This window comes from Rhinopithecus roxellana, chromosome 8 (genome assembly GCF_007565055.1).
Source record: "Rhinopithecus roxellana isolate Shanxi Qingling chromosome 8, ASM756505v1, whole genome shotgun sequence".
NCBI lineage: Eukaryota > Metazoa > Chordata > Mammalia > Primates > Cercopithecidae > Rhinopithecus > Rhinopithecus roxellana.
The window spans coordinates 49,770,981-49,791,901 of NC_044556.1; the positions used below are offsets into that span (position 1 = coordinate 49,770,981).

At 48.6% G+C, this 20,921-nt stretch overlaps 1 protein-coding gene across 3 annotated transcripts; it reads left to right on the forward strand.

Annotated features, from left to right (window-relative positions):
• The first annotated feature begins 1,280 nt into the window (after positions 1 to 1,280).
• ITGA10 (integrin subunit alpha 10) lies at positions 1,281 to 20,448 on the forward strand. 3 transcript variants are annotated; one of them, XM_010374443.2, is made up of 30 exons: positions 1,281 to 1,553; positions 3,856 to 3,967; positions 4,167 to 4,276; positions 4,483 to 4,574; positions 4,796 to 4,910; positions 6,516 to 6,643; positions 7,125 to 7,273; positions 8,353 to 8,503; positions 8,695 to 8,860; positions 8,995 to 9,068; positions 9,292 to 9,436; positions 9,648 to 9,796; positions 10,034 to 10,177; positions 10,318 to 10,521; positions 11,186 to 11,316; positions 12,039 to 12,205; positions 12,301 to 12,443; positions 12,808 to 12,921; positions 13,127 to 13,212; positions 13,379 to 13,520; positions 13,694 to 13,786; positions 13,946 to 14,022; positions 14,174 to 14,263; positions 14,679 to 14,763; positions 14,935 to 15,048; positions 15,320 to 15,400; positions 15,636 to 15,749; positions 18,020 to 18,115; positions 18,381 to 18,494; positions 18,792 to 20,448. In XM_010374443.2, the coding sequence occupies exons 1-30, from the start codon at positions 1,313 to 1,315 to the stop codon at positions 18,855 to 18,857; spliced, it is 3,693 nt and encodes a 1,230-aa protein (XP_010372745.2). In that variant the 5' UTR covers positions 1,281 to 1,312; the 3' UTR covers positions 18,858 to 20,448. The 3 variants fall into 3 exon arrangements, with proteins under 3 accessions (XP_010372745.2, XP_030791171.1, XP_030791173.1); XM_030935311.1 differs by having other exon boundaries at positions 10,321 to 10,521; XM_030935313.1 differs by lacking the exons at positions 14,679 to 14,763; positions 15,320 to 15,400; positions 15,636 to 15,749; ... (1 more) ...; positions 18,381 to 18,494; positions 18,792 to 20,448 and having other exon boundaries at positions 14,935 to 15,039.
• Positions 20,449 to 20,921: the final 473 nt, after the last annotated feature.

Below are 20,921 nucleotides of genomic sequence, written 5' to 3' on the forward strand. Positions count from 1 at the left end.
CTAAGAACCTCCACACTCCCAACTTTTAAGAAGTTTATAACCTAGCTGAGGAGTTGGGGTGGCAGAGGGGTGGTCTAATACTAAAGTTATTGTCCTGGCTCCACAAAACACATCTCATACCAGTTGATATATAATCCCTCTAAGAAGCAGAATGCCATATGACAGCATAGGCTAAGAGCCAAGAACGGAACTCAGTGGTGTGGGGCCGGTAAGGATTTGGAGCTGTGTCTTCACATGTTGGGACTCCCCTGGGTGGGTAGAGAAAATGATACCACTGCTGTCAGCTCTTTCATTTTCCCTATTCCAGGTTGAGATAAATAAGGTTAGGAAGTAAAAAGAATCTATCGGCCAGGTGTGGTGGCTCACGCTGGTAATCCCAGCACTTTGGGAGGCCAAGGCAGGTGGATCACTTAAGGTCAGGAGTTCAAGACCAGCCTGGCCAACATGGTGAAACCCCGCCTCTACTAAAAATACAAAAATTAGCCAGGCATGGTGGCATGTGCCTGTAGTCCTAGCTACCTGGGAGGCTGAGGCATGAGAAATGCTTGAACCCAGGAGACAGAGGTTGCAGTGAGCCAAGATTGCGCCACTGCACTCCAGCCTGGGTGATAGAGTGAGACTCTGCCTTAACAAAGAAAAAAAAGAATCTGAACCTATCTCCTATCCCCCAGCCGGGTGCAGTGGCTCACTTTGGGAGACTGAGGTGGGAGGATTCCTTGAGTTCAGGAGTTCAAGACCAGCTTGGGTAACATAGTGAAACCCTGTCTGTATTCTCAATATAAATAATTTGTCTAAAAACTTTTAGATAAAAGTTTAAGATTCTTTTCTTATAAAAGAAGAATCCATCTCCTGTTCCAAATTTGAGGAAAGCATTATTGACCTGGCAACAACAAACAGTAGAAAAAAAGAAATAGCAGAAATGGACAAAAAAAAAAAAATGTTCTCTGGCCGGACGTGGTGGCTCAAGCCTGTAATCCCAGCACTTTGGGAGGCCGAGACGGGCGGATCACGAGGTCAGGAGATCAAGACCATCCTGGCTAACACGGTGAAACCCCGTCTCTACTAAAAAATACAAAAAACTAGCCGGGCAAGGTGGCGAGCGCCTGTAGTCCCAGCTACTTGGGAGGCTGAGGCCGGAGAATGGCGTAAACCCAGGAGGCGGAGCTTGCAGTGAGCTGAGATCTGGCCACTGCACTCCAGCCTGGGCGACAGAGCGAGACTCCATCTCAAAAAAAAAAAAAAAAAAAAAAGTTCTCTGGATATAGAGATGAGGCCTCCAGGGGGCAGCACCAAGGCAGAGAAATAGACTAAGATGGCTCAGTCCTTTCCTTGGTCTGGGGCTCCCCACAGTTCCCCACCATCACTCCTCCCATTCCTTCCAACTTTATTTTTAGCTGCCATTGGGAGGGGGCAGGATGGGAGGGAAAGTAAAGAAAACAGAAAAGGAGAGGGACGGACAGAGGCCAGAGGACTTCTCATACCGGACAGAAACCGATCAGGCATGGAACTCCCCCTCATCACTCACCTGTTCTTGCCCCTGGTGTTCCTGACAGGTGAGGGAAGTTAACTTCTTGGTTTCTGGTGGGAATGGAAGATACATAGATCGTTTGGAATTGGGACCATTAGAGTTAAAATTCTTTGGGATTTAGGAAGCGAACACTGGTTCTACATTTCTTGTTATGTGTGTCTGTGTCCTTGTGCATTTTTAGGCCCTCACATATGACTGTTTCAATATTGAGACTGGCAGGGGCTAAAGCTGCCTAGGACCTTGTGTAAGATTTGTATCTAATAATAATCATTATAATTATTATTTTTTAAAGATAGGGTCTTACTTTGTTGCCTAGGCTGGACTGCAGTGGTGCAACCATAGCTCAGTAGTCGGGACCACTAGGTGTGCGCCACCACACCCAGCTAATTTTTTTTTTTTTTTTTTTTTTTTTTTTTTTTTTTTTTTTTTTTTTGAGACAGGGTCTCACTCTGTCACTCAAGCTGGAATGCAGTGGCATGATCATGGCTCACTCTAGCCTCAACCTCCCAGACTGAGGTGATCCTCCCACCTTGGGCTCCCGAGTAGCTGAGACTATAGGCATGTGCTACCACGCCTGGCTAATTTTTTTTTTTTTTTTTTTTTTTTGTAGAGACAGAGTTTTGCCATGTTGGCCAGGCTGGTCTTTAACTCCTGGACTCAAGCAATCCGCCCCCCACAGCCACCGAGAGTGCTGGGATTATAGGCATGAGCCAGCATGCTTGGCTGAGATTTGTATCTAAATATATAAAATCTTCATCCTAAGCCCTATAGGAGTAAGGAGACAAAAAAGAAATGTGATGTGACTTTCCATGTGGCTAGTCTGATTCCTATTATCCCCTCCCTAACTTCTTACCCTTGGTGGTCCCTGGGGCCTGAGGCATAACTGACTAACTATGTGGTCAGAACTCTGGGTTTATCTAACCAATGAGCTGCAGTTTCTAGTCATACAGCCCTGCCAGTTTTCTGGATGCAGAACTGCTCACATACAAAACACCTTTCTGAAAATGAGCATGGTTTGGGATAAAGCTATAGCCGTTGGTAATGGTGGGGGGGTGGGGGTAGCCTGAGAGGGGTTGCTTAGAAGTACAGAGCAAGACATAGTTGGGGAAAGGACCATGGGAAGGACAAGAGGCCTGGAGTTTTTCCTTGGCAGTGCCCTGTAATCATTGTTTCCTAAAATACTAGCTCTGATTTTAAAGGCATTGGGGTCAAAAGGGAAGATCAGCCAGGGTCAGCCACCTTTAGAGTGGGCTAAAGGCTGAGGAAACCATGGAGGTCAGCGGTGGGGGATGGGAGGTGCAGTTGGGAGAGTAGATGAGTTAAAAAGGAGGCAGGTTGTGGGAAACTTCAGGGTGATGGGACCCTTGGCAAGGATGGATGGCAAACTATGTGTGTGGGCAGGCGGGTGGCCCCACCCAGTTAATTACCACTGAGATTGCCAAGGCTAGAATCAACCAGAGACCTAGACATTGGAAAAAGACAGTGAGAGTGTGACAATGACACTGGGAGTCAGGAAGAGACAGAGAAGGAGAGAGCCAGACATGCGGTGCTTCTTAGCTTCCTTTCATTCCCCCTATGTTGGGGAGAATTGGAAGCAGTGGTTGTTCTGGGGATACAGAAAGGCCCTCTCCATCTTTTTTTTTTTTTTTTTTTTTTTTTTTTTTTTTTTTTTTTTTTTTTTTGAGACAGAGTCTCGCTATGTCGCCCGGGCGGGAGTGCAGTGGCCGGATCTCAGCTCACTGCAAGCTCCGCCTCCCGGGTTTACGCCATTCTCCTGCCTCAGCCTCCCGAGTAGCTGGGACTACAGGCGCCCGCCACCTCGCCCGGCTAGTTTTTTTGTATTTTTTAGTAGAGATGGGGTTTCACCATGTTAGCCAGGATGGTCTCGATCTCCTGACCTCGTGATCCGCCCGTCTCGGCCTCCCAAAGTGCTGGGATTACAGGCTTGAGCCACCGCGCCCGGCCTCCCTCTCCATCTTTTGACCCTCACAGTTTGTTGAGGAGTGTGTGTGGGAGGAATGTTGTGGAAAAGAGTAACTTGACCTTTTCAGACATGTCTGTGAATGAAATTTCAGAGGTGGGAATGGAAATACAGCTGTACATCAGCATGGCAGAGGGCCACAGGTTAGGCATCTGGACAGAAACACAGGAAGGGGATCATCTTTGCCTGGGGCTCTGAGCACAAGACACTGAGAGAGGCCAGAAAAGCTTATGAGTGAAAAAGCAGGCAGAAAGACTGAGATTGAGATGCTCCCTCATAGCTTCTCTCTGGCTGTGCCTCTAGCCATTCACTACCTCATGCTAACCTTATGATCCTGGCCCCACAGGTCTCTGCTCCCCCTTTAACCTGGATGAACATCACCCACGCCTATTCCCAGGGCCACCAGAAGCTGAATTTGGATACAGTGTCTTACAACATATTGGGGGTGGACAGCGATGGTGAGGAAGAAACTGGAGTGCCAGGGGACTGGGACTGCAGTAGTGCTAACAAAGGGGAGGCAAGATAGATGGGACTCTAAACTAATCTGGCCTTTTGAAAGTGGCTGGGGCTCTAAACTTGCCACCTCCATGCTTTTTCCCTTTGGCCTATGTCAAGGGTCATGTTCGCCCTATGCTTATATTCACATCCTCTTCCCAGGATGCTGGTGGGCGCCCCCTGGGATGGGCCTTCAGGCGACCGGAGGGGGGATGTTTATCGCTGCCCTGTAGGGGGGGCCCACGATGCCCCATGTGCCAAGAGCCACTTAGGTAAGAAGATGCCTGACCCTTCTCCTAAACCCTGACCTTGATACTCTGGAAGCTTCAACTCCCTATACCTCAGCTTTTTCACCCCTAAAATCCACATACTCCCTGTCCCCAATCTGATACTGCTCATTCTCCTCCAAAATCATATGAATTCAAGCACCCCATCTATGACACCATGATCTCATTCTCTTCTACCTCCTTCCAACCAGGTGACTACCAACTGGGAAATTCATCTCATCCTGCTGTGAATATGCACCTGGGGATGTCTCTGTTAGAGACAGATGGTGATGGGGGATTCATGGTGAGCTAAGGAAAGGGTGGTGGCAGTGTCTCTGAAGGTCCATAATAGAAAAAAGAGCAGTGTGGTAAGGGAAAATGGTCTGTGTGGAGGGGCCAAGAAGTTAAAAACCTAGAAAGCAAGGTAGGTAATGTCAGGGGGTGGTCTTCATGCCTCCTTCAACTGGGAGCATGTTCTGAGGGTGCCCTCCCAAGCCTGGGAGTAACTATTTCCCCCATCCCCAGGCCTGTGCCCCTCTCTGGTCTCGTGCTTGTGGCAGCTCTGTCTTCAGTTCTGGGATATGTGCCCGTGTGGATGCTTCATTCCGGCCTCAGGGAAGCCTGGCACCCACTGCCCAACGTGAGCCAGAGGAAGGCTGAGTACTTGGTTCCCAGAAGGGGATACTGGGTGGGAAAAAGATGGGGCAAAGGGGTATGATGCCTGGCAGAGGGCCTGCATGGCTGTCCTCATTGTTACCTAATATGCTTGCAAAAGCTCCATGTTTCCTGACAGATTAGAATTCAGACTCCTGGCCAGGTATGGTGGCTCACACCTGTAATCCCAGCACTTTGGGAGGCCAAGGTGGGCAGATCACTTGAGGTCAGGAGTTCAAGACCAGCCTGGCCAACATGGTGAAATCCCATCTCTACTAAAAAAGTACAAAAATTGCCAGGTGTGGTGGCTCATGCCTGTAATCCCAGCACTTTGGGAGGCCGAGGCGGGCAGATCATGAGGTCAAGAGATCGAGACCATACTGGCCAACATGGTGAAACCCCATCTCTACTAAAAATACAAAAATTAGCTGGGCGTAGTGGTGAGCGCCTGTAGTCCCAGCTATTCGGGAAGTGGAGGCAGGAGAATCGCTTGATCTAGGGAGGCAGAGGTTGCAGTGAGCCGAGATCGTGCCACTGCACTCCAGTTCTGGTGACAGAGTGAGACTCTGTCTCAAAAAAAAAAAAAAAGAAAAAAAACCACAAAAGTTAGCCGGGCGTGGTGGTGTATGCCTGCAATCTCAGCTACTCGGGAGGCTAAGGCAGGAGAATCTCACTTCAACCCAGGAGGTGGAGGTTGCAGTGAGCCAAGATTGTGCCACTGCACTCTAGCCTGGGTGACAGAGTAAGCAAGACACCATCTCAAAAATAATAATAATAATAACTCGGACTCTTTATCAGGAGTCCATGATCTGGCCTGGCACAGTGGCTCATGCCTGTAATCCCAACATTTTGGGAGGCCAAGGCAGGAGGATTGCTTGAGGTCTGGAGGTTTGAGACCAGCCTGGGCAACATAGACCCCATCTCTACAAAAATAAAAAATAAAAAAATTAGCCAGGCATGGTGGTGCATGCCTGTGGTCCCGGCTACTCAGGAGGCCAAGGTGGGAAGATCGTTTGAGCCCAGGAGGTCGAGGCTGCAGTGAGCCATGATTATGCCACTACACTCCAGCCTGGGCAACAGAGTGAGACTCTGTCTCAAAAACAAACAAAATGTTCTCTACCCAAATGCCTTTCCTAATATTCTCTTCTCCTTAAATATTTTCAGTCTTTACTATCTTCTTAGTTGCTACCATGTTTCATTCCCCACCATCAGAACCAATCTGCTTTTGTTCCCCCACTGTACAGAGTCATGCTATGTTCCTACCTAGCATTTAATTCCTTCTTGTTTTTTAGAGCATTGTATATATAAATTATATATGTATATAAATGTGTATATGTGTGTGTTTATATACCTATATATGCATATATACACATATATACATTTATATATATACTTACATATACACAATTACTAAAGATTACTAAAGGAATCTTTTATTAATTTCTATACTTACACAGAGCCTGGCACAGTACCTTCTTTGCATGTAAGAAGTGCCTTATAAATGTCTAAATTGAATGTGTCCTCCTGTGACCTCTTTCCTTTGTTGTCCCCAGCTCAGTGTCTTCTACCTCAGTTTCCCCCTTCCTTCTAGGCTGCCCAACATACATGGATGTTGTCATCGTCTTGGATGGCTCCAACAGCATCTACCCCTGGTCTGAAGTTCAGACCTTCCTACGAAGACTGGTAGGGAAACTGTTTATTGACCCGGAACAGATACAGGTAAGAGAAGGCAATATGAGCTGGGTGCAGTTGCTTGTGGCACCTACTCAAGAGGTGGAGGTGGAAGGATCCCTTGAGGCCAGGAGTTCAAGACTAGCCTGGGCAATATAGTGAGACCTCATCTCTAAAAATATGAAAAAAAAAAAAAATTAGCCAGGCATAGTGGCATGCACCTGCAGTCCCAGCTACTCAGGAGGCTGAGGTAAGAGATCAATTGAGCCCATGAGTTTGAGGCTGTAGTGAGCTTTGATCACACAGCTGCACTCCAGCCTGGGTGAAAGAGTGAGACCCCATTTCTTAGAGAGAGAAAAGCAATATGGATGGGCTTGGAAGGGGAGAGACAGAGAGAGAGGGGATAAATGTAGGTGTTGTCTTCAGTAGTATCCAAGTGTTCATCTCTCCTCTTCTTACATACTTTCTTCTTCCTCCTCTCCCCCGATCTCACATACATACATTTCATTTGAATGCGCTTTATTCCCAGGTGGGACTGGTACAGTATGGGGAGAGCCCTGTACATGAGTGGTCCCTGGGAGATTTCCGAACGAAGGAAGAAGTGGTGAGAGCAGCAAAGAACCTCAGTCGGCGGGAGGGACGAGAAACAAAGACTGCCCAAGCAATAATGGTGGCCTGGTGAGGCACTGGGAAGAGAGGTGTGGGAAGCTAGAGCAATGAAGCCTTAGAAGAGTTAGGGCAGGGCTGGGTGTGGTGGCTCATGCCTGTAATCCCAGCACTTTGGGAGGCTGAGGCGGACAGATCACCTGAGGTTGGGAGTTTGAGACCAGCCTGACCAACGTGGAGAAACCCTATCTCTACTAAAAATACAAAATTAGCCAGGCATGGTGGCACATGCCTGTAATCCCAGCTACTCAGGAGGCTGAGGCAGGAGACTCTTTTGAACCCGGGAGATGGAGGTTGCGGTGAGCCGAGATCACGCCATTGCACTCCAGCCTGGGCAATAAAAGCAAAACTCCATCTCAAAAATAAAATAAAATAAAATAAAGAAATAAAATAAAACTTTCCCTTTAAAAAAAAAAAAAGAAAAAAAAAAAAAACAACAAGAAGGAGAAGTTAGGGCACGTTTGGAGTGCAGTGTATATATCCCAAGATGTCTTGCATACTTTCTTTGTATGTACACTAATGGTACACAGAGGAAGGCTAAGTGGGCTGTCATTGCACTCCCTCTCACTACATTTCCACCAAGTGTCTATGTCTGTGTCTTTCCATATTTCACAGACAGAAGTATCTTTCTATCCCTCCACTCCAACAGTGATCCTGGCCCACAGGTTCTCCACTACTGATGTCCTAGCTCACGTTCCAAACATGATCCAAAACTCATCTCTAGGGGCACAGTGGTAAAATTGAAACAAAACAAAACAACTCATGTCTGGGAGGAGTCCCTGCCCAGACCATTCTCTTCTATTCTATATTTCCTTAGTATTTATCCTCCCAAGTATAATATTTGTTGAATGAATCTGAGTGTATGAATGTTGTACTTATTTAGATTGATAAGCTACTCTGTATGTTCTATGACATTCAAACATTTGAGCTCTCATTCCATGCCATCTCCATGTTAAATACTCAAGAAATGGCCTAAAAGCAAGATGCCTGACCTCAGTGAAGTGCTGATGTTAAATCCTGTGTGTGTGTGTGTGTGTTTGTGTGTGTCTGCATACATCTGATCACACCTCCTCACTCCTTTCTCTTCTCAGCACAGAAGGGTTCAGTCAGTCCCATGGGGGCCGACCCGAGGCTGCCAGGCTACTGGTGGTTGTCACTGATGGAGAGTCCCATGATGGAGAGAAGCTTCCTGCAGCACTGAAGACCTGTGAGGCTGGAAGAGTGACACGCTATGGGATTGCAGTGAGAATTCACCCTGGATCTGGAAGAGTTGGGGGGTCGCAAGGGGGCAGTGTCTTGTGAACTGTCCAAGGACTGGGAACTTGAGGAAAACAAGGGCATTAACTACTTCCCAGACTTCAGCCTCATCATGTTAGTTGGCTGTGTTCTGTGCCAACTCTAACGTCTCATTCCTTGATCTTATGACCTCTTAGGTCCTTGGTCACTACCTCCGGCGGCAGCGAGATCCCAGCTCTTTCCTGAGAGAAATTAGAACTATTGCCAGTGATCCAGATGAGCGATTCTTCTTCAATGTCACAGATGAGGCTGCTCTGACTGACATTGTGGATGCACTAGGAGATCGGATTTTTGGCCTCGAAGGTGAGGATTACTCTGGAGAAATGGACAGAGCAGGAGAAGTTCTGGAGTGTAGGTGGGGCTCTGGAGTGAGTTCAGTAGGTCAAAGGGGAAACTGTCTTCCCCTGATACTGTCTCAATATTTTCTCATGCCTAAGGGACCCATGCAGAAAATGAAAGCTCCTTTGGGCTGGAAATGTCTCAGATTGGTTTCTCCACTCATCGGCTAAAGGTTGGACAGATTGACCCCTTCATGACTTCTCCCATTCTCTGACTCAGATAACTTCAACCACAGAGCCCTCCAGATTCCTCCTTTAACCAGCCTCCATGCTGACCTTCCCGTGCCTTTCCAACTGAGCCCAGCAGACCCTCAGTGATCTTTTCACTCCTGGAATGTTTTTTTCCCTTTATTCCCCACTGTCTTCTCAGTGACTCCATCTGCTTCTGTCCCACAGGATGGGATTCTCTTTGGGATGGTGGGGGCCTATGACTGGGGGGGCTCTGTGCTATGGCTTGAAGGAGGTCACCACCTTTTCCCCCCACGAATGGCTCTGGAAGACGAGTTCCCCTCTGCATTGCAGAACCATGCAGCCTACCTGGGTGAGTAGCAGAGAGTTGCAGAGGACTTGCAGGGTAGGGGAGGAAATACATCCCTAGTTGGGGGGTATGAAATACTCCCTCTTAACTCATGAAGTTTCTCATTGACCTCTTGCTACTTCCCTTGGGACCTCCCGCTGTGCCTTTAGGGAACCCCCTACTCTGGACCCCATCTTCTTTTCCTTTACTACTCTGTTACTTTGCTCACTTCTAGGTTACTCTGTTTCTTCCATGCTTTTGCGGGGTGGACGCCGCCTGTTTCTCTCTGGGGCTCCTCGATTTAGACATCGAGGAAAAGTCATCGCCTTCCAGCTTAAGAAAGATGGGGCTGTGAGGGTTGCCCAGAGCCTCCAGGGGGAGCAGGTAGGGCATCCAAGGAAGGGTGGGACCTTTGGATTCCCAGGGACCTCCGGGCTGTTGGGGAGGAGTGTGAAGTGGGTAAGAGAGGGGCCTGCAAGGTCTGTGCGGAATTCTGGTTGGCAGAGTCTGTCAGGGATGTAAGGAGCAGACTGGCAGGCTGGTGAGTGCTTCCCAATGAGTCCACTTGTCTACAGTCACCTTCCCTTTTCTCTGGGGTCATTATCACCCACCATTCCCCAGATTGGTTCATACTTTGGCAGTGAGCTCTGCCCATTGGATACAGATAGGGATGGAACAACTGATGTCTTACTTGTGGCTGCCCCCATGTTCCTGGGACCCCAGAACAAGGAAACAGGACGTGTTTATGTGTATCTGGTGGGCCAGGTGAGACTTGCTGGGACCCCCTGCCCTGGACTTGCGTTGTGGGGGTGAGGGAGGAAAGGAGGGAGGGTGCACATATTTGAGGGTTTGCTGAGAGGTTGGGGCTGCTGGATTAGCATCTTCTATCTTCTCTCCTCCACCAGCAGTCCTTGCTGACCCTCCAAGGAACACTTCAGCCAGAACCCCCCCAGGATGCTCGGTTTGGCTTTGCCATGAGTGCTCTTCCTGATCTGAACCAAGATGGTTTTGCTGATGTGGCTGTGGGGGCACCTCTGGAGGATGGGCACCAGGGAGCACTGTACCTGTACCATGGAACCCAGAGTGGAGTCAGGCCCCATCCTGCCCAGGTCAGGAGTACCCAAATAAAGCAGGGGCATGGTTGTAGGAAGAGGAGTAGGGGGATTCTCTTTGCTTGTCAATAGTGCCCTTGGCTTGAGACCCAAACTGAACAAGTGCTTTTATTAGTAGGCAAAAACATAAGGCAGCGGGGTAGAATACAGGTTGCTGAACTAAGAACTCCTGAACACAGGCAAGTTTCTCTTATTCGCAGGACTGATGGGAGGATTATAAAGAGCAAGGCATGGCCGGGCGTGGTGGCTCACGTCTGTAATCCCAGCACTTTGGGAGGCTGAGGCAGGCGGATCACCTGAGGTCGGGAGTTGGAGACCAGCCTGGCCAACATGATGAAACTCTACTAAAAATACAAAAAGTTAGCTGGGCCTGGTGGCACATGCCTATAATCCCAGCTACTTGGGAGGCTGGGGCAGGAGAATCGCTTGAACCTGGGAGGCGGAGGTTGCAGTGAGCCAAGATCACACCATTGCACTCCAGCCTGGGCAACAAGAGTGAAACCCCATCTCAAAAAAAAAAAAATAAATATAAATATAAATAAATAAATAAATAAATAAATAAATAAATAAAATAAAGTAAAAATAAAGAAAGAGCAAGGCAGGAGGCCTGAGAAACTAGGTGTATGGGTCCCTGCCTTAGTCTCCTCTCTCTTCCTCTCAGAGGATTGCTGCTGCCTCCATGTCACATGCCCTCAGCTACTTTGGCCGAAGTGTGGATGGCCGGCTAGATCTGGATGGAGATGATCTGGTCGATGTGGCTGTGGGTGCCCAGGGGGCAGCCATCCTGCTCAGGTGAGGGGTCCCAGCTCAGGTAGCAGTGGACAGCATAGCATAGCTGTTAAAGGCAAGGGCCTTAAAGTCACAGACTGAGATTTGGGTTTCTTGGTCAACTTACTCTGTGCCTCCATTCCTTAGTTTAAAAAATGACAATAGTAATAGTACCTACCTTATAGGTTTATTGTGAGGGTTAAATGAGATAATCCATATAATGATTTTAACACAGTGCCTAGCATATAAGTGCTTATTGACGTGAATCTAGGGCCGGGTACAGTGGCTCACACCTGTAATCCCAGCACTTTGGGAGGCCAAGGTAGGAGGACCATTTGAGGCCAGGAGTTCAAGACCAGCCTGGCCAACAAGGTGAACCCCTGTCTCTACTAAAAATACAAAAAATTATCTAAGCATGGTGGTGGGCGCCAGTAATCCCAGCTACTCGGGAGGCTGAGGCAGGAGAACCGCTTGAACCCAGAAGGCAGAGGTTGCAGTGAGCTGAGATCGCCCCACTGCACTCCAGCCTGGGCCACAGAGTGAGCTCCATCTCAAAAAAAAAAAAAAAAAAAAGATCAATGACATGAATCTATTATCTTACTTCTGTCAAGAGGGCTCCGGGGGAGGGTGACATATGCATTCAGCCACTCCTTCTTTGTTTTGACCATGGGGAAGCAAACATTGGGCTTGCACTTCTCAAGGGCTTGCCTCCTACTGATAGAATTTCTTTTCCACACTGTTCCCAGCTCCCGGCCCATTGTCCATCTGGCCCCATCACTGGAGGTGACTCCACAGGCCATCAGTGTGGTTCAGAGGGACTGTAGGCGGCGAGGCCAGGAGGCAGTCTGTCTGACTGCAGCCCTCTGCTTCCAAGTGACCTCCCGTACTCCTGGTCGCTGGGATCGCCGATTCTGTGAGTGACTAAAGCGCATCACAGGCAACTCTCAATTCCTTGCCTGCCTTCCTCACTAGACCCCTTCCACCCTCATTCTTGCCTCCTTCATTCAGACATGAAGTTCACAGCATCACTGGATGAATGGACGGCTGGGGCACGTGCAGCATTTGATGGCTCTGGCCAGAGGCTGTCCCCTCGGAGGCTCCGACTCAGTGTGGGGAATGTCACTTGTGAGCAGCTACACTTCCATGTGCTGGTAAGGAGAGGGCAGGAACTGAGAATGAAGAGAAGTCTGGGTCAGAGGAGGAATTTCAGCTGGATCAGCAAGAAAGCCAAAGCTGGGAAAATGAAATGATTCAGACTTTGGAGTCAGGGCTGATCTGGGTTTGAATCCTAGCTGTGCCATTTACCACCTATGAATTCTGGCAAGTCCAACCCTCAGTTTTCTTGTCTGCAAAGGGGTGATAATAATAATAACTATATCATAGGAGTTGTATTAATATTAAATTTAGTAATACAGTTAAGATCTTAGGACAGTGTCCAGCATACAGAAAATGCTTCATAAATGATCACTATAATTATCACATGATCCCTGATTCTGTGACTCTGTTTTCCTTCAGGATACATCAGATTACCTCCGGCCTGTGGCCTTTACCGTGACCTTTGCCTTGGACAATACCACAAAGCCAGGGCCTGTGCTGGATGAGGGCTCACCCACCTCTATACAAAAGCTGGTCAGCAGTGCCATGCCCTGCCCCTTGCTCCCAACACTGCCCTCTTTCAAGAGAAAAGGGAGGGAGAAGACATGAGATCATGGTGAAATCTGACCTGGGCTCCTCTAATAAAAATATACCCACTTTTGTCTTTTCACTTTTCCCCTATTCTATTCCTTTCCTCCTTGCTTACCTCTCAACCCTTAGCCCCTTCCCTTTCTTCCAGGTCCCCTTCTCAAAGGATTGTGGCCCTGACAATGAATGTGTTACAGACCTGGTGCTTCAAGTGAATATGGACATCAGAGGCTCCAGGTTGGATGAACATGTACTGGGCAAACCAGGGTGACCTGAGACAGACTGGAAGGGACTCGAAGGGAGCTGGGGGTAGGGGGTTGTTTCTTACCCATGACAACAAAAGTGAGACTTTTGGCACTCCCCTCCTTCAACTCCTGGTCTCTCCCTCATTCATCATTCCCAGGAAGGCCCCATTTGTGGTTCGAGGTGGCCGGCGGAAAGCGCTGGTATCTGCAACTCTGGAGAACAGGAAGGAAAATGCTTACAATACTAGCCTGAGTCTCATCTTCTCTAGAAACCTCCACCTGGCCAGTCTCACTCCTCAGGTGCCCATGGAGGAGGGGGGTGTGGGAGAAGGAAAGAAAGGAGGAGGAAGAAGGTTGGGGTACTGGCCTCAGCTGTGAGGTGTTCTAGAGAATGGCTCAGTGTTTAGAGGCTGTGGGTAGGACAGCAGTTGCAGCCCCAGCTCCAGCTTCCATCTCCATTCCCCTGCCCTCAGAGAGACAGCCCAATAAAGGTGGAATGTGCAGCCCCTTCTACTCATGCCAGGCTCTGCATTGTGGGGCATCCTGTCTTCCAGACTGGAGCCAAGGTGAGTTGGGGTCTAGGATGAAAAGGAGGTTCTAGGAGGGCAGAGGCTGGGATCTGAGGGTCCTGGGACTTCAGGGAAGGAGGCACACAAGGGCTCCTGTTCCTCTATAGTTGTTCCATGAGGAAGACTCTACCATTACCCCGTGTCCCCTGCCCCTAGGTGACCTTTCTGCTAGAGTTCGAGTTTAGCTGCTCCTCTCTCCTGAGCCAAGTCTTCGTGAAGCTGACGGCCAGCAGGTGAGAATGATGGAACTTTCTTCTAGACCTCTCCTCCTACTGAGTCTTGACTGGAGGGGTGGGGAGGAACAACACCGATTCCTCTATTAGCAGAGAAGGGTGTCTTCTGAGGAGGGGTTGAGATGTGAGCCTCTCCCCTCTGACCCTACAGTGACAGCCTGGAGAGAGATGGAACCCTTCGAGATAACACAGCCCAGACCTCAGCCCACATCCAATATGAGCCCCATCTCCTCTTCTCTAGGTAGGCCCAGCTTCTAGGTGGGACCCAGTTCTCCCCTCACACTCATACCCTTATGCTGCTTTCCTCCCTTTCCATGTGCCTCAGTGTTTCCAAAAACCCAAGCCCTTGCGGCTGCTCAGTCTTTTTGCCCTTAATCCTATTCATGCTGAACCTTCCCTTTTAAGCATCTTACTTTCCTAGATATAAGGTTTTGCCAGGCCTTGGGCACTGGAGCTGGGATGAGGGGATATGGGATGTAGCCATAAAGCTTGCATTGTCTGTGTCATGTGCTACTTCTGTCTTCTGCGTGTACCCCCATCCCTTTATCCATGTGCTGGCCCTGCCTCCTCTGAATCCATGTCTGTGTGCTGATCATGTGCCCCTGTGTCTGTGTCATGGCTGTGACCATGTACTTCCTGACTTGGTGTTCACACAGTGAGTCTACCCTGCACCGCTATGAGGTTCACCCATATGGGACCCTCCCAGTGGGTCCTGGCCCAGAATTCAAAACCACTCTTAGGGTGAGAAGCTGGAGGGGTCTTGGCATGAAGGGGAGGTGGGAGAACAACAGCTTTGTGGGAAAAGGATTGGAAGGGTCTCTCTTGGATTTTAATGGTATCTAGGGTGAAGGGGAACAGATGAGGAAGGGCCTTCCGTCTCCCACTTCTTACTATTCCCAACCTTCCTCTTAGGTTCAGAACCTAGGCTGCTATGTGGTCAGTGGCCTCATCATCTCAGCCCTCCTTCCAGCTGTGGCCCATGGGGGCAATTACTTCCTATCACTGTCTCAAGTCATCACTAACAATGTGAGTCTGGTCTAGGAGGGCATGGAGTCCTGCTCCCTTGAGCTGGTGGACTCACTGAAGCTGGACACCACACCAGCTCCTTATCTGTTGGGCTGCTACTCTTGGGGCTCCTCTCTCTGGGGGGGCTTTCTTTTTACACATGTGGCTTATTTGGGAGAAGAAAAAGGGATTATAAGGGGAAGAACTGCAAGGTGTGGGTATGTTCCAGCTCAGCCTTGAGTGGCTAGCCCCACCCCATCAGGAGGGTCTTTCAAGTTGAATCTTCCCCTAGGCAAGCTGCACAGTGCAGAATCTGACTGAACCCCCAGCACCCCCTGTGCATCCAGAGGAGCTTCAACACACAAACAGATTGGTATGAGTCACAAGGGGGTGTCCGGAGTGGGAATGCAAGTGGAGTTGGGTGCCCTGGACAAGGGGATAGGATCTGGAGTGGGGAAGAAGGGATCTTTCCACCCCAGGGTCTGATCTGGAGTGGGAATGAAAATGGAGTCAGGTGCCTTGAGACAAGACTGTGTGAACTAGAGGTGGGGAAAGAGGATCTTTCCACCACAGAGTCCTGATCTGTCTGTCTCTCTCTCTTCTGTTAGAATGGGAGCAATACTCAGTGTCAGGTGGTGAGGTGCCACCTTGGGCAGCTGGCAAAGGGGACCGAGGTCTCTGTTGGACTATTGAGGCTGGTTCACAATGAATTTTTCCGAAGAGTAAGCCTTTCCTTTTCTACTACTCCCCTCTTCTGCTCCTTTCTGGAACTTTAGCATAGGTTTTGGAGGTAGACAGACCCATGTTCAAGTTTCACTTTTGCCTCTTACTAGCTATTTGACCATGAGCAAGTTATTTCATCTCCCTAAGCCTCTTTTTCCTAATGTCTAAAAGGGGAAGATAATACCAATTTCATGGAGTTGTTATAAAGAATAAATGAATAATGAGCTGGATATATGGTGAACACAAGTTATTATCCTTGTATTTTCCTCCACTGACCATTCCTTAGTGCTGTATCAATCAACATTTACAGGATACCTACATTTAATCAGTTAATAATCCATCAAGTGCCTAAAAAGGCCCTGTATTAGGCTGACACTGAGGAGAATGTCTCCAACATTTAGCCCCCATGCCTAACTCATTGTAGGTGCTTAATATATTTTTGCTAAATGAATGAATAATTGATATTACATGCAGGATTTGTATTGGGGAGCGGTGGGAAGTAAGATTGTATAGGCAAGAGGGATCTAGATTATGAAAGGCCTTTGAATCCAGGGAGAAATTGAACTTAATATGACAGGTAGTGAGGAGTCAGTGTGAGTTCCTCCTGGGCAGGGAAATGGCATCTTAATTGTAATGGCATTTGGCACTAAGGTTGATGTTGTGCTTTCCCCTATCTACCTGGAATAACACAAGATCCCTGGGATGTCATCATATGTTTTAGGGAAGTTAAGTCCAATAAACCATCCTTCTCCAAGTCTCTTTGTCCTTCTTTGGTATCTTTTTTTCATTAATCTATTCATGCTTTCAACAAAGATTTATTAAGAAACCACTTCATGGCTGGGCGCGGTGGCTCACGCCTGTAATCCCTGCACTTTGGGAGGCCGAGGCGGGCGGATCATGATATCAGGAGATCAAGACCATCCTGGCTAACACAGTGAAACCCCATCTCTACTAAAAATACAAAAAATTAGCCGGGTGTGGTGGCGGGTGCCTGTAGTCCCAGCTCCTTGGGAGGCTGAGGCAGGAGAATGGCGTGAACCCGGGAGGCGGAGCTTGCAGTGAGCCGAGATAGCGCCACTGCACTCCAGCCTGGGTGACAGAGAAAGACTCCGTCTCAAAAAAAAAAAAAAAAACAGAAAAGAAAAAGGAAACCGCTGCATACTTGGCACCGTGCTATCTACTAGGCACCAAGGACACAAAAGTTAGTAAGGCACAGCCTTTAACCTGGAGGATCTTTTTTTTTTTTTTTTTTTTTTTTTTTTGAGGCGGAGTCTCGCTCTGTCGCCCGGACTGGAGTGCAGTGGCCGGATCTCAGCTCACTGCAAGCTCCGCCTCCCGGGTTTACGCCATTCTCCTGCCTCAGCCTCCCGAGTAGCTGGGACTACAGGCGCCTGCCACCTCGCCCGGCTAGTTTTTTTTTTGTATTTGTAGTAGAGACGGGGTTTCACCGTGTTAGCCAGGATGGTCTCGATCTCCTGACCTCGTGATCCGCCCGTCTCGGCCTCCCAAAGTGCTGGGATTACAGGCTTGAGCCACCGCGCCCGGCCTAACCTGGAGGATCTTATAGTTCAGGAGTGAAAGACAGAAGTAAACACCAGGGTTGGTGGGGGTTAGGAGGAATGATTTCCCTAAATCCCAGAGGGGATGGCTTCTAAACTTCAATCTAAAGGAGGGGTAGAGGTCAGCCAAAGGAAAGAGAAGTAGAATGCATTTCAGGTAGGCCGGGCGCGGTGGCTCAAGCCTGTAATCCCAGCACTTTGGGAGGCCGAGACGAGCGGATCACGAGGTCAGGAGGTCAAGACCATCCTGGCTAACACGGTGAAACCCCGTCTCTACTAAAAAATACAAAAAACTAGCCGGGCGAGGTGGCGGGCGCCTGTAGTCCCAGCTGAGGGACTGAGTCGGGAGGCTGAGCCAGGAGAATGGTGTAAACTCGGGAGGCGGAGGTTGCAGTGAGCTGAGATCCTCCAGCCCGGGCGACAGAGCGAGACTCCGTCTCAAAAAAAAAAAAAAAGAATGCATTTCAGATAAAGCACCAGATGTACTGATTGTCCTCGGAAAACAAATAGCAGCAGCAGATGTGTGTGACCAGGGGTTTTCCATCTATTATCCTTCCTCTCTTTTCCCATTGGTCTTTAGCCTTTTCTTCTAGTCTTGAGAGCCCTTGAGGTTATGTCTCTCGGCCTCAACTTTGCTGTTGGGATTCTAAAGAACTACATCACCTGGTGATGGCTCATTTTAAATGTCTTCCTATCCACTTGTTCCACAGGCCAAGTTCAAGTCCCTGATGGTGGTCAGCACCTTTGAGCTGGGAACCGAGGAGGGCAGTGTCCTACAGCTGACTGAAGCCTCCCGTTGGAGTGAGGTGGGGCTAGAGACCGAGTTTGAGAGCTGTGAAAATAATGATGATGAGTATGGGATAGGGCCACCCGTGGGCTTTTCCAGAACGAAGGCATCTCCATCAGGTAGCAGGATCCTAGTGTTCCACTGCTGCCATTCCTGCTTCAGTTTCTTTCCTTTAAGTAGAAGGAGGTTATTTCTTCTATTTGGGGGCTGGCTTTGGTATAATGTGGGATGAGACTAGCTGGGTTACAGGATGCATGTAGAAAACTACTCTTCTCTCCATACAGAGCCTTCTGGAGGTGGTTCAGACCCGGCCTATCCTCATCTCCCTGTGGATCCTCATAGGCAGTGTCCTGGGAGGGTTGCTCCTGCTTGCTCTCCTTGTCTTCTGCCTGTGGAAGGTAAGCACTGCTTTAGTGGGGAGTGTGGAGCATGGTGCCCCTGAGTTGAAGAATCCTTGATTATAGCAGAGAGAACAGGATTTGTGCTGGGCAACTAAGCAGGCTGTGGATGTCATGCCCAGGTCTCCTTCACTGTACCCCACAAATGTTGGTTAAATTATTCTAAGCCAAATAAAATAAATTTGAATTCCATTTTTGGAAACAGAACAAAAGTGAAGATCTCAGATAAGTCTGAGAGCTACTGGCAAGGTTCCCAGTCTAGGCGTTTGGCGATGACGCTTATCTTTTCCTCTACAGCTTGGCTTCTTTGCCCATAAGAAAATCCCTGAGGAAGAAAAAAGAGAAGAGAAGTTGGAACAATGAATGTAGAATAAGGGTCTAGAAAGTCCTCCCTGGCAGCTTCTTCAAGAGACTTGCATAAAAGCGGAGGTTTGGGAGCTCAGATGGGACAAGAAGCCACCTCTGGACTATCTCCCCAGACCAGCAGCCTGACTTGACTTTTGAGTCCTAGGGATACTGTTGGCTAGAGAAGAGGCTTTACCTCAGACAAGAAGAGCTGGCACTGAAACTAGCCATGCTCCCACCCTCTGCTTCCCTCCTCTTCATGATCCTGGTTCCATAGCCAACACTGGGGCCTTTCTTTGGGGTCCTTTTATCCCCAGGAACCAATCATTTTTTTGCCTAGGTGCCTGACTCCTTTCAGATTCCCTCTTAATCTTCCCTCACAGTTTGGAAAGGATGAGAGTTATCTTCCTCGATTCTTCCACCCTCTCACCTTCCTGCCTGTTCCCCACTCCACAGGAGGGAGCTGACGTTGGCTTGAAAGGAGTAAAGTCAACATCTGCTGCTTTCCTGTGGACTCTGGTGATTCATAGAGCCGGATGGGGAGAGTCAACAGGAAAAAAGGAGGGAGGAGGAAAAGCCACAAGAGACATTCTGTACAATTCCAAGGAACAGAGAAGCCTTTAGACAGGCAACTGCCATCCCCCCTGAAACCTGAGACCTGTGGTGCACTCGCCCGCCCTCAGGTGTTGGTGAAACAGAGCTGCCCCCAGGCTTGCTGGGCATAGGCTTCCTGATTCCAAGCCTTTTCTGGGAGCAAAGCCAGGGCCTGGTGCCTGATTTTCTGTAGCCAGGAGCCCTCAGGTGGCTGGAGCTGGAATAGCAGGGAGGACTGGGTGTACCTAGGCGGTATTTTCTCTACTTCTCTCAAGTCTTATACTCACTCTTGAGCCCTCCTTAGGGCCTGCTTAGAAAGCAGACAGAAGAGAGAGTACTGCTGCTTGATGATGGGAAATGCTTTCACTTTACCAGCTTTGGGAAGCAGCAGCCGCATGGGATCTAACGTGAGGGGTCCGCATTAAGAAGCCTTCGAGAGTGGCATGGGACTGTGGGGAGCAGGCCCTTACTTGCTCATCACTGGTTATACAGCACAAATAGCTCCTAGGAAAATGTTTCTGGGGCAACCCTATAGAACCTTGGTCATATTTTGCAGGGTTTCTCTGGTGGAATCAGTTTGCCAGCCCTTGCTTGGTGTTTACTGGAAATCTCCAGGTTAATTTCTATCTCTGACCCCTCCCCAACCCACTCCATATTTGGGTCATGGCCAGTAAAGGCAGTTAGAGTCTCATAGACAACTGGGTAACTTATATTTCTTTGTAATCAAGACTTGAGATATCGAAATCAGTTATTGATCTCCAGAGTGCAGCTCTGAGAGCCTTTTGAAGAATCAGCACTCATTTAGAGCTGAGAAGAGAGAAGACCTGATTGGGTGGTTGACTAGCAGTCACAGAACCTGTCCTCCCAGGCTGTTCCTGAGGCCTGACCACAGTGTTTATTTTGGCATGTCTCTGGCCTTCTGCAGAGGCCCACCCTCATGGGCATTGTCTCTGTTTCCCAGCAGGGTGGACAGTGTATCAGATGGTCAGAACAAATAAAGTTCAGTGTCAAATGACCTTTGGCTCTATATGTGTTCCCTAGGATATAGACTGCTCAGTAATAGTGAGAGGTAGATACTTGTTTTGCCTGGGACTTTACAGAGTGGAGCCCCTGGAAGGCAAAGTTAAGAAGTATTTTAAATGTTTTCTGTGGCTGTCCCACAGGAGGTGTATTCTAGCCTCCTATAATTCTCACCTGCTTAAGTGACCAGAAAGTATAAAGGTCTGGGAAGCACAGAGGCTTGGATTGAAATCCTGTCTGCCATTTATTAACTATATGGCCTTCAGCAAGTCACAACTTCCCTGAGGCTCAGATAATAATAAGAGGCTGTGTCTTACAGTGGTTAACAATGAAGGCAGATTTGGGTTTAAATCTAGGCTATACAACTTAAAAAGTCCGTTTCACCTAGGACAGACTTAACTTAATCTAAGTCTTGGCTTTCTCATCTTTAAACCTATTATTAGGGTCATGAAGACAAAATGAAATAAT